This window comes from Hyperolius riggenbachi, chromosome 3, assembly GCF_040937935.1.
Source record: "Hyperolius riggenbachi isolate aHypRig1 chromosome 3, aHypRig1.pri, whole genome shotgun sequence".
Classification (NCBI taxonomy): Eukaryota; Metazoa; Chordata; class Amphibia; order Anura; family Hyperoliidae; genus Hyperolius; species Hyperolius riggenbachi.
In genome coordinates, this window is record NC_090648.1 from 88951527 (window position 1) to 88963995 (window position 12469).

General features: G+C 44.7%; 1 protein-coding gene across 3 annotated transcripts in view; it reads left to right on the forward strand.

Annotated features, from left to right (window-relative positions):
* The window catches only part of LOC137562814 (cAMP-dependent protein kinase catalytic subunit alpha), a 120271-nt gene that overhangs the window by 34619 nt on the left and 73183 nt on the right, over positions 1 to 12469 (forward strand). Inside the window, exon 1 of one of the 3 annotated variants that reach the window (XM_068274528.1) lies at positions 10023 to 10169. The exons of the other annotated variants lie outside the window; for them this stretch is intronic. Coding sequence (XP_068130629.1) covers positions 10070 to 10169 — 100 coding nt within the window. The 5' untranslated portion in view covers positions 10023 to 10069. Of the gene's footprint in view, positions 1 to 10022; positions 10170 to 12469 lie in introns of those variants that run through there. 3 annotated transcript variants of the gene reach the window in all.

Genomic DNA, 12469 nt, shown 5'->3' on the forward strand with positions numbered 1-12469 from the left:
CAGTTATGCGTATCTGGATGCTGCTAAATGAGGTCAGATGGGCTATTAAGTCTAACATTCGAGGGCTTGATGTCTCTTGGCTTCATGCTTTGAGCAGAGTAGGCCGGGTCACAGTTTTTTCAATACTGCATCTTTGGTGCTGCACAAAACCTCTCCCCTCCCTAATCCTGATTATCCCTACCCAAGGTTTACAATCACGCCAGGGCTGCTTGGCACAAGCGTCACACAAACTAATATGTTTTGTGGCTGACTGTTGCTCTGAACATCCAATGATGGGCTGAAACGCTGGAGGCTGCTGCTGCTTCACTCTGAGGGCAGTATTGGCTCTGGGATAACATGCACGTTTAGTAACTTGCAGTGCCCAGTAAAGGATTGTACACATACTTGGTGTCCTCGGCCAAAGCGGAGTTCTGATATGGTTCACCTACCACCTATTCGTCTTGGCAACAAGGAGAAATACAGGCACCTGAGTTGCCAACTTATGCAGAGGTTTGTCTCCCTCTGTTGGATCTGTTTTTAAGGACTGGTTCACACTTGGCAGCGAATCAAAACGGATCAGTTTTTTTTTTTTTAAACCGATCCATTCTCCACAATTTTGTGCCTTGTTGTAGCGTTTCCAGTAGCTTTTAACATATGGTAAAGCATGGTGGGTGTTTTTAATATGGTAATGTAGTTTTTGTTTGACCAATAGGAAGGAATTGGCAGTGGTTATGCTGTACCAAGCAATTTTGTACCTATATGGCCTTTCTTAATGTCCCACTTTATTTTTAATGTTAGAGAACCCGAAGTGGATTTATGAAAGCTTAATAACACAGAGGCATGTCCTGTGCGCAATGTGCCCAGGAAATACTTCCTGGGTCACGTCTTAGCTTCCAGCTTCCGATTGGAGGAAGCTAGCAGAGGCATGGGGGGGGGGGGGGGGGTCTGATTGACTAACTCAGGTCAATAGCAGGCTAGCAACAAGCAGATTGTTGCTAGCCTTGTGGTAATTTTCAAGGGGGGGGGGAATAGAGCACCGGGAGGGGGTGAGACTGAGGCCGGTCCAGAACGACACAGTGGCATGTCATTGTGCACAGGCATTCCTCTGTGTCTTAAGATTTCATAAATCCACCTCTGGTTCTCTTTAACGTACCAAATGTTAATGTGAGACTGATGATATGCAAGTGATTAATGTACCACTAAAATATCGCTTGGTCGGCATGTTTGAAGCCCTGCTTTTTAACAGGAAGTCCGCAAAAAATGACCCTGAGGGGAGGAGCAGGAAGTTTAGACAAGCCGCGAATGGAAGACCCGTTTTTGCATTGGCTTTCATTGCCTCCGTGGGGATCCTCTCCCTGGAAAAGAGTGCCAAGTTCGATCTCTCTGCTCAGTTTTCACGGACGAATCCAACGGATCCATTTTATTTGCAAGTCAAGACAGCCAAGATTTGTAATATTACGATCCGCAGGAAAGGGGTTGTCTAAAGGTGGCCACACTGGATATAATAAAATGATCAAATCTAATGGCAATTTTATAAACCGTCATACAGGGGGAAAAAAATTGAATGTGAAATCTAATCGAATTTCCCATTTTGTGTGTGTGTGTTTCTAAATCAGAGACAGTGGATTCTTGTAAAGAAAAACAAAAAAAGACACAAGGAGACCGGGAGCCCGATCTGGTGTATTATCAAAGGGACACCAGGATATGTGTGTAAGACAGTGATATACTCACAAAATTAGGTTGCTGAAGAAAGCAACCACTCTTCTCGCATGTGAGGAAGTACCGTCCTCACTCGGCCTTGCTTCCGATGTTAAAGAGAACCTGTACTGAGTAAAATTATTTAAAATAAACACATGAGGTAACTTCAAATGAACATTACATAGTTACCTTGCCATCAGTTCCTTTCAGAAGCTCACCATTTTCTTCTGACAATAATCCCTTCCAGTTCTGACAACATTTTGTCAGAACTGAAATATATCAGTTGCTGTCAGTTATATATCAGTTGCTGTCAGTTACAGCTGAGAGGAGAACTGATGTGTCCATGTTTCTCTATGGCTCAAGTGGGCGATATTACAGTTTAACAGTGTGCTGACCAGGAAGCTGTTATGGGGTAATGGCCATTTTCAAAATGGAGGACGGAGAATTCCATTGATCACAGTGGACAAACAGGACACAGGAGAGGAGAAAGAGATTGATGAATAGGCAGCACGGTGGCGTAGTGGTTAGCTCTCTCGCCTTGCAGCGCTGGGTCCCTGGTTCGAATCCCAGCCAGGGCACTATCTGCAAAGAGTTTGTATGTTCTCTCCGTGTCTGCGTGGGTTTCCTCCGGGCACTCCGGTTTCCTCCCACATTCCAAAAACATACGGATACGTTAATTGGCTCCCCCTAAAATTGGCCCTAGACTACAGTACTTACACTACATAATATAGACATATGGCAATGGTAGGGATTAGATTGTGAGCTCCTTTGAGGGACAGTTAGTGACAAGATAAATATATATATATATATATATATATATATATATATATATATAATATATATATATACACACTGTACAGCGCTGCGTAATATGTCGGCGCTATATAAATACTAAATAATAATAGGCTACACAGCAGGTAAGTATGACTTGTGTATGGTTATTTTGACTTTTAATTTTCAGTACAGGTTTTCTTTAAGTTTGGTCGCAACTCCAGGTAAAAAGTTGGCCACTTGGATAGCCTCCAAGTGTGCACTCCCCTATACAGGGGTAACAGAGATTGGCGGAAGGTAGGAGGCGCCCACAGACATATATTGATAAAAGGTAATATAATACTAGGAAAGAAGGTTCTCTTGTTCCTACCTTATAGTAGTGAAACTCACACATAAGGTAGTAGTAAATACTTCATACATTTTATTGGGGCACAAATGACAACGCGTTTCTCGGCTACAGCCGCTTCCTCAGGTCTATGGATGTGCCTTTAAATACAAATACAAATGGCAATGTTCAAGATAGACACATAACACTCAGCACCAGTAACCATAAATATACACAAAATAATCAATAAAACAATAAAATGTGAAATAGCCCATTAAAACGACAACATAATCAGTAAAACAATAAAACAATAGGATATAGTCCATGAGTCCCGGTGATTATAGGTCAACACCGGTAGCTCCCATAGGTACAATAAATATAGTGTATGCTCGGTAGCAGGTACTTTTCAAGGAATGGAACAGATGACCATAAATACATATACAATTGAAAAATATAGAGATATCACACAGTACATAGTGGATGAAAATATCAATACAAGTATATATAAATATATGTAAACGTGAGATAGAAATAGCATACATATTCTACTAAGGCAGGATCAACTATGTCCAATATCCAAATCAGACATCTATATCTCGGAAAGTGTATCTAATGGGACATTAGAAACCACTTAAATGTGCTGGGAGGGGATTTAGGTAAGGGGGACCCCACTATGTGGTAGTCTACATAGGGTCTAGATAAGTCACAGGGGCAGTTCTGTGGTGGATGTGGGCAGGAAAAATGGCCCCCATAGGTGTAATTACAGGGTAGTTTCGAGTACAACCAAGGCAGGGCAGGTGTGCCCTTATGCAAGGAGTGAGGGAGCCGGAGTGGGAGGTATGAGGGCCGTATAGCAGGCCCCCCCAGGGGGAGAGAAGAGCAAAGTCAGGGAGCAGATGCTTACCTGGGGTAGAGTGTCGCTATCAAGGGCGCCAACAGCGCTGCTTGTAGGACGAAGCCTATATAAAACATATGTGCGCGCCGGATAGACCCGCGTCATAGAGGGGGCGTGACCCGCGGCAGGCGTGCGGGCATGATAGAGGACGCTTAGCGTTATCTTGTGTACAGTCGGGGGCGGGTCCCAAGGCGGCTACGCTCGTAGCTAGGAGACAGTGGCTGGGATTTCCGGGTGAGAGCATCAAGTGCCTCCCGGCGGCCATTTAGATGTAGACCTACGAGAGCGGCCATTTTGGGTGGTAGAAATAAGATAAACAATGCCTAGGAGTTCCGGGTTAGAGCACCAAGTGCCTCCCGGCGGCCATTTTGGTGGAGACCTATGGGGGCGACCATTAAGGCTGGGGAGAACGGGGAAATAAATACAGGGAAAATTATGGATGTAAAAAGGGGGGATAGTATGGAGACTGCCATATACAGAAGAGCCCAGGGAAGGGAAAGGGGGGGGGGGGGGGAGGAATAACTAATAGGCAAGGGGCTAACAGGGAAAAAAAAAAAAAAAAAAAGGGCCAACCCTTACATTGCCATTTGTATTTGTATTTAAAGGCACATCCATAGACCTGAGGAAGCGGCTGTAGCCGAGAAACGCGTTGTCATTTGTGCCCCAATAAAATTTATGAAGTGTTTACTACTACCTTATGTGTGAGTTTCACTACTATAAGGTAGGAACAAGAGAACCTTCTTTCCTAGTATTATATTACCTTTTATCAATATAAATCAGAGACGGGAGTGGGTGATGGACACCCTGGGGAAAAAAACAAAGACATAATGGGAGCCCAATAGTGCAATATGTCGCTGGATTTAATAGAGAAAAAACTTTCTACAGGAAATATACTCACAAAAGGTGAGTTGCATAGGGGACAACCAGCCACATAGAGCAGGTGGAGAATATTAGCCCTTCTCCACTCGGTTACCTCCAGGAATAGCTGGATGTAGGCTGGTCGCACACTTCGAAGAAAAGGAAAAGTACCAACAGTGGAGCAGACCCACTGGCAGACTCCGTCTTCCTCCCCTTTCTGAGGAGAGGGAGAGGTTGACCTAGCACAACCAGTTTGAAGAGGCACCCTGAAATGCATAAGACGGAGTTGAAAACAAAATTGAATCTAAAAAATTGAGGTGGCTTATCTCTCAGATGACATACCGTAATAAATTTGTGAAAAGAGATCAATTTTTATTAAAGAGAACCAGAGAGGAAGAGCATAACAGATTTATACATATCTGGGGCTTCTTCCAGCCCAACAGCCTGGATCGCTCCCACGCCGCCTTTCTCCGCTGCCAGTACCGGGTCCCGTCATTTCCGCCCGTCGACGCAAGCGCAGTGCGCTCCTTCCGTACTGCGCAGGTGCATACGTAAAGCAGGTGCCGGCGATTGGAGAGAGCCCCTGTGGATGCGTCCAACTGGCCGCGTCTGGCGGAAGTGACGGGACCTGGTACCGGCGATAGAGGCCGCGGAGGACAGTGGCATGGGAGCGATCCAAGCTTATGGGGCTGGAGGAAGCCCCAGGTATGTATAAAATCTTTTTTTCATTTTTCAAGTGCCTTCGTCTCTGGTTCCCTTTTCAGCACAGGCAATGGGTGGGTGCATGTCTACTTCATCAGGCCATTAACAGTGGCGAATAATCTTATTTTGTTTTTAATTCAGTTGTTTTTAATTCAGTTTTATCCATTTCTGGGCACCTTTTCTTGTTGTGCCAGATTTTTTTTAAATGTTTGTCAGAAAAATTGATTGTAACTCTTGATTTGAAACCTTTAAAAATTGTATGGCATGTGGCCACTTTTACAAATAAGCCAATTGGAGTTTAATCTCTCCAGTGACCATTTGTAGCTAAAACTCTGATCTTTCATCCCATGTAATATTCTGTGAGGCTGAGCTGTTAGAACACTTGGAGCAGACAGAGGCGGGGCCAGCATCCTTCCGTATTTATTCTGCAGTTGACAGAAGTGGTAGACTTTGTCCATTAGCGGTTGTTGGCAGCTTCTTCACTTTCCCTGGATCAGTCTGTCCTAGCGCTTTCGTTGTCCTCTGTTGGCCAATTGCTTTGTGACCCAAGTCTGAACTCGCTGGCGTCTTTTAACTTTTCTGACCACAGCAGATGTTTGACATGCTGAGGAAGGATTGACCCCTGTGGAGGACACAGTCTGATCACTGAATAGATTATGAATGCGGGTGGACACAGAGCTGGTGAATTCAGAAATACAGTGGGATGTGAAAGTTTGGGCAACCTTGTTAATTGTCATGATTTTTCCTTTATAAATCGTTGTTTGTTGCAATAAAAAATGTCAGTTAAGGAGACACACAGTGATATTTGAGAAGTGAAATTAAGTTTATTGGATTTACAGAAAGTGTGGAATAATTGTTTAAATACAATTAGGCAGGTGCATAAATTTGGGCACAGTTGTCATTTTGATTCCAAAACCTTTAGAAATAATTATTGGAACTCAAATTGGCTTGGTAAGCTCAGTGACACCTGACCTACATACACAGATTAATCCAATTATGAGAAAGTATTTAGGGGGTCAGTTGTAAGTTTCCCACCTCTTTTAATTTACACTGATGAGTAGAAACCTGGGGGTCTAAATGACCTAAAGACAAAGATTGTTCACCATCATGGTTTAGGGGGAAGGATACAGAAAGCTGTCTGAGTTTTCAGCTAAAGATTGTACACCATCTTGGTTTAGGGGGAAGGATACAGAAAGCTGTCTGAGTTTTCAGCTATCTGTTTCCATAGTTAGGAACATATTGAGGAAATGGAAGACCGCAGGCTCAGTTCAAGTTAAGGCTCGAAGTGGCAGACCAAGAAAAATCTCGGATAAACAGAAGCGACGAATGGTGAGAACAGTCAGTCAACCCACAGACCAGCACCAAAGACCTACAACATCATCTTGCTGCAAATGAAGTCACTGTGCATTGTTCAACCATTCGGCACACTTTACACAAGGAGATGCTGTATGTGAGAGTGATGCAGAGGAAGCCTTTTCTCCACCCACAGCACAAACCAAGCCGCTTGAGGTATGCTAAAGCACATTTGGACAAGCCAGCTTCATTTTTAGAATAAGGTACTGTGGACTGATGAAACTAAAATGTAGTTATTTGGGCATAACAAGGGGCGTTGTGCATGGTGGAAAAAGAACACAGCATTCCAAGAAAAACACCTGCTACCTACAGTAAAATTATGGTGGTGACTCCATCATGCTGTGTGGCAAGTGCAGGGACTTGGAATCTTGTCAAGGTTGAGGGACACATGGATTTCACTCAATATCAGCAGAATCTGGAGACCAATGTCCGGGAATCGGTGCCAAAGCTGAAGCTGTGCTGGAGCTGAATCTTTCAACAATACAACGGCCCTAAACACTGTGTAACATCCACTAAGTCATTCATGCAGAGGAACAAGTACAATGTTCTGGAATGGCCATCTCAGTCCCCAGACCTAAATATAAATGAAAATCTGTGGTGTGAGTTAAGGTGCGTACACACGTCAGATAAAAATGAAAGATCACAGACCAATTTTACCCCCTTCCATGTAGTATGAGAGACATACTCTACACAGTCTGTGCTGGAGGGTAGAAAAAAAAAAACAAGGGGACGGGGAGGCACCGGGAGCCCAATCTGGTGCAGTATCTCACGTGTGGTTACTTCTAATAGTAAGAAGCGATCAAAATATACTCACAAAGCTGGGTTGCTTATAGGGCAACCAGTCTGGACGTGCATGTGGGGAAGTACCGTCCCCACTCGGCCTTGTGAGGTACTCTCAGTGGTCGCAGCTCCTCTGGAAAAAGAATACCACCAGCCAGGTGGTGACCCCGCCTCCTAAGAGGAGGGGGTTAGATGCAACGTGGGGGGATAGGAGGCGCCCTATTGGGTACTATTAGCACGGCACTTCCGTCTACGACGGACAATTTTGTAGGTGGACCAATGCGAAAACTATAAGTATACTAATTGAGATTGGTATGTGCTCTTGTTATAAAGCATATTAGTATATGTTCAAATGGTTTAATTAGTAGTTCATTACGGCAATCAATATCATCTGGAACGATCCTACCTTAATGAGCAGTCATTCCGTAGTGGTTGTAAGAAAAAACAATCTTTATTGGAGCACTTAAAATATGACTACGCGTTTCGCGGTTCGAGACCGCTTCATCAGGTCGTGTAACGTGCCTTTCAGCTGAAATCCCCCAGATTCGGGCGCCCGAAACAAGCATGCAGCATATCAGGTGTTTCTGACATTATTGTCAGATCTGACAAGATTAGCTGCATGCTTGTTTCTGTTGTTATTCAGACACTTCTGCAGTCAAATAGACCAGCAGGGCTGCCAGGCAACTGGTATTTAACAGGAAATAAACATGGCAGCCTCCATAGTTTTCTCACTTCAGTTGTCCTTTAAGCATTAAGAAGAAAACTGCCTTCCCATCCAGAGGCGCACACTGATGACTATGTTTGTGGTTGAAACATTGTCAGTTTGAGGTGGGGTCCAGCAACAGCCCATGGGGTCCCTTACAAAATGACCATCCAAACCCCCTTGTTTGGCCAGCATCTTACCTTAGGCCACATTTCATCTTGAAGATATTCTCCCGAAGCAGCACTGGGGCAGGTATATACAGCAAAGTCCTCATTATCTGGAACTCTGACAACTGGAAGTCTCAACTAACCGGCATGCCTGAGGGGATAATGGGGACTTTGTTTTGTGCAGGTTTTGGGGCTTTTCAAACACTTACAGAACCTCCAGCGATGCCTAGCAGCCTTTTTGAATCCCCTAACGGGCTGCTGTCAGGTTCTGGCACCCATGCAAGCAAGTCATGTCACATGACCCGATACAGGTCAGCTGACATGCCGGCTTCTGTGCACAGGGGAAGCCTGAAAGCCGCTAGCAGCCCGCTAGGTGATTCAGAAAGGCTGCCAGACATCGCTGCTTGGTAAGTATTGGAAGGGGGGGGGGGGGCTTGCGTTCAAGCAACCAGCAAGCACATGTATCTGGCATCAGACGATCCCTGACAGTGCCAGGTTCTCAGGACTCTGCTGTATAAGGCCTCTTGCTCACTGCATGCATTTCCGATTCCACGTTTTAATCAGTTTTTACCTCCGATTCCGATTTTTAATCTTTACTGCATGCTGCGTTTTTTGATCCGTTTTTTCTGTTGAATGTATTCAGGGAAAATCGGACGGAATTGAAAATCGGAAACTGAATCTGAATCGGAATCAGAAAACTGATTTGCAGTGTGCAGGGAGCCTTACACTGCTCCACTGTACTACTCTGCAGAAGGGGGAGGCGCTGCCCCTCCCAGGTTTGCTATAGTTACGCCATTTAGTTTGAGACTGTTAATGTTCGTTGCTTTTGCGTTACCCTGCAGTAAAAAAGGGTAACTCTGCACAATGAAAACGCAGGGCTCTGGTGGAGTTGGAAAAATTTTGGGCACCCGGAGTGATTTTATAAACTGAGGAGTCGGATGATTTTTGTACAAAATCGACAGCGCTGGTAAGTATTAGACTAAGGAGTGGGAGCAATTTTGGGTACCCGGAGTCGGGGGTTTCATAAACTGAGGAGTCTGAGTCAGAAGATTTTTGTACCGACTCCACAGCCCTGTAAAAACGTCCCACTGTAAAAGGGTCCTCAGGACAGCTGTAATTGGACTGCCAGCACAGAGCAGTAGGATATGCACAGTGCCCCATAGCAAGTCCACCTACTGACGTCCACTTTGTGAATGAGGACTGCTGATCGGCCCCAATGAATTGCAGCCCGTTGAAGATTTTTGTCTGTATAGGAGTTGCAGTGTCCATGTGATGTCACCCGCTGTGCCACATTAGGCCTCACATAAGCAGATGTGTTTATCCTGCTATGCATCCTGTAAAGAGATTAAAGCATTGATGTTTTTCATGATAATGAGGATTGTCGGCGTAAGGGACTTCACGTCATTACCTGCTTTGAGTATCACTGACGCGGCAATGTCGCTGACCAGGGGGGCGTGGCAGCCTGTTTCTCCTGCCTGACAGGTAATGAGGACAGAGAGAGCTTTGCTGTAGTATAGGGATATTTAGGGTCTGGCTTGTGAGGGGTTAATGGGGTGACACCGGGAGACTGCCAAATAGACCTTTTTGGGAAAGCTGTCTTTGAATGGAGCAGAGAGCTATCTTGCCTCCGACAGCTGAAGGGTTAATAGCATCACACTGCAGGTCACTGTTAATGAGCTTTTATCCCTGTTTAATCCCCTTTAGTAGTTATTAATAGCAGGCCCATCCCCCTCCTATCAGGGTCAGCTGTGGGTAGTGGCGCCTCTTTCTGCCTCTCTCTCCCTTGGCTCTGCAGAGCGTGGCACCCACTGGCAGTGGATGCTTCGTCTCTGCAGCCCATGCTCTCCACCGTGGGCATCTTTCGGCGCTGGAAGCTGGCTACGTCTCACCTCGGCACATCGCCTCCTGTCCTGGACCGAGAGGAGCTGGAAAGATACGGTACTGGGGTCACAGCCAATCACACTGGACCTTATGTTCGTATAGGAGGGGGTAATCTTTATCATTCTACAATATGGCAGGCAGATTACTTGCTGCAGCACCTGTGGCAGATTTGCCACTTGTGCTTAATGCCTTTAGGGACGCAGACATCTATTGCGGTCTCTTTTTGAGATATGTTACTTCTCTGCCTGTCAGGCTAACTGGCTGCAGTAAGTTCTGATGCACTATCAGTAGGCCTGATCTGTGCGTTAGTCAGTCATTGTAAACATGTGTAATGTGAAGCACCGCAGCCAGGCAAGTAGCAAAGAGACGTAAGATGGCTTCCCCCATATTCGTCGTTTCACCTGAAGTGAGAGGGTTATGGAGGCTGCCATTATTTCATTTTAACCAATCAGTCACCTGGCTATCCTGCTGATCCTCTGCCTCTAATACGTTTAGCCATAGACCCTGAACAAGCATGCAGCAGATCAGGTGTTTCTGACATGATCTGACAAGATTAGCTGCATGCTTGTTTCTGGTGTTATTCAGACACTACTGCAACCTACTACTAGATCAGCAGGACTGCCAAGCAATCCACTCGTATTTAAAGGGGAACTGAAGTAAGAGATATACAGAGGCTGCCATATTTATTTCCTTTTAATCAATACCAGTTGCCTGGCAGCCCTGCTGGTCTATTTCTCTGTAGTAGTATCTGAATAACACCAGAAACAAGCATGCAGCTAATCTTGTCAGATCTGACTTTAATGTCAGAAACACCTGATCTGCTGCATACTTGTTCAGGGGCTATGGCTAATAGTATTAGAGGCAGAGGATCAGCAGGGCTGCCAGGCAACTGGTATTGCTTAAAGAGAATCTGTATTGTTAAAATCACACTAAAGTAAACATACCAGTGCGTTAGGGGACATCTCCTATTACCCTCTGTCACAATTTCGCCGCTCCCCGCCGCATTAAGTGGTTAAAAACAGTTTTAAAAAGTTTGTTTATAAACAAACAAAATGGCCACCAAAACAGGAAGTAGGTTGATTTACAGTATGTCCACACATAGAAAATACATCCATACACAAGCAGGCTGTATACAGCCTTCCTTTTGAATCTCAAGAGATCATTTGTGTGTTTCTTTCCCCCTGTATCTCTCATGCACTGAAGTTTCAGGCTGCTTGTTTCTTCCTGCAAACAGCTTTGCCCTTGTCTGTAATTCCTCAGTATGTGAAAGCCCAGCCAGCTCAGAGGACGATTTATCCAGCTTGTAAAAGATAAGAGAGAAGAGAGAAGCTGCTCTAATCTAAATAACACACAGGCAGTGTGCATAGAGGGGCCTGGAATGAGAGTTCATAGCAGAACCATAACACTGAAGAACTTGGCAGCCTTCCAGACACAGGCTGACAAGTCTGACAAGAGAGAGATAAGTTGATTTATTACAGAGACTGTGATAGTACAAAGTCCTGCAGTAAGCCAGAACACATTAGAATAGCTTTTGGAACTTGTAGGATGCTAAAAAACAGGATGCAATTTTTGTTACGGAGTCTCTTTAAAAGGAAATAAACATGGCAGCCTCCATATACCTTTCTCTTCAGTTCCCCTTTAACAGGAAATAAATATGGCAGCCTCCATATACCTTTCTCTTCAGTTCCCCTTTAACAGGAAATAAATATGGCAGCCTCCATATTCTTCTCACTTCAGTTGACGTTTAAAGGAAACTTCCTGAACTAAGAGGAATATGGAGACTGCCATGTTAATTTACTTTTAAACAATAAAGGTGGCCACACATCAGAAGATTGTGGGCAGATTCGACAGATAAATTTATCTCTAATCGAACCTGATTAGAGAGAGATTTGCATCTTTGTCGAAGCTGCCCATATACTGCAGGCCGATTCCCGTCCGATTTCATCTCCAGGGAATCGCCTGAGCCCGCCGCTGCCCCCCTAATGTATAAATGTCCCCTGCCTGAAGTCTAACTGGTTTTGCTGCTTGCTTGTTTTAGGTGTGGGATTCAGACACTACTGGTGCATGACAGATCAGCAGGATGCCAGGCAACAGGTGTTAACAAGGAAATAAATATGGCAGCCTCCATATCCCTCTCACTTGAGATTTATAAAGTAGAACTCTAGCAAAAATGTTGTTAGTTTGGCGTAAAGTGGGAAAGGGTTGAGACATTTATCAGATGCTTTGCTTCAGTGGTTCACACCTTCTCTGGTTGTGACATGTTGTCACTTTCTGACTCGGCAGTGATGCATCCACATATACTGTAGTGTAGTTCATAAAAACCATATCAAACTACCAACTTGTAATTGTAATTAACA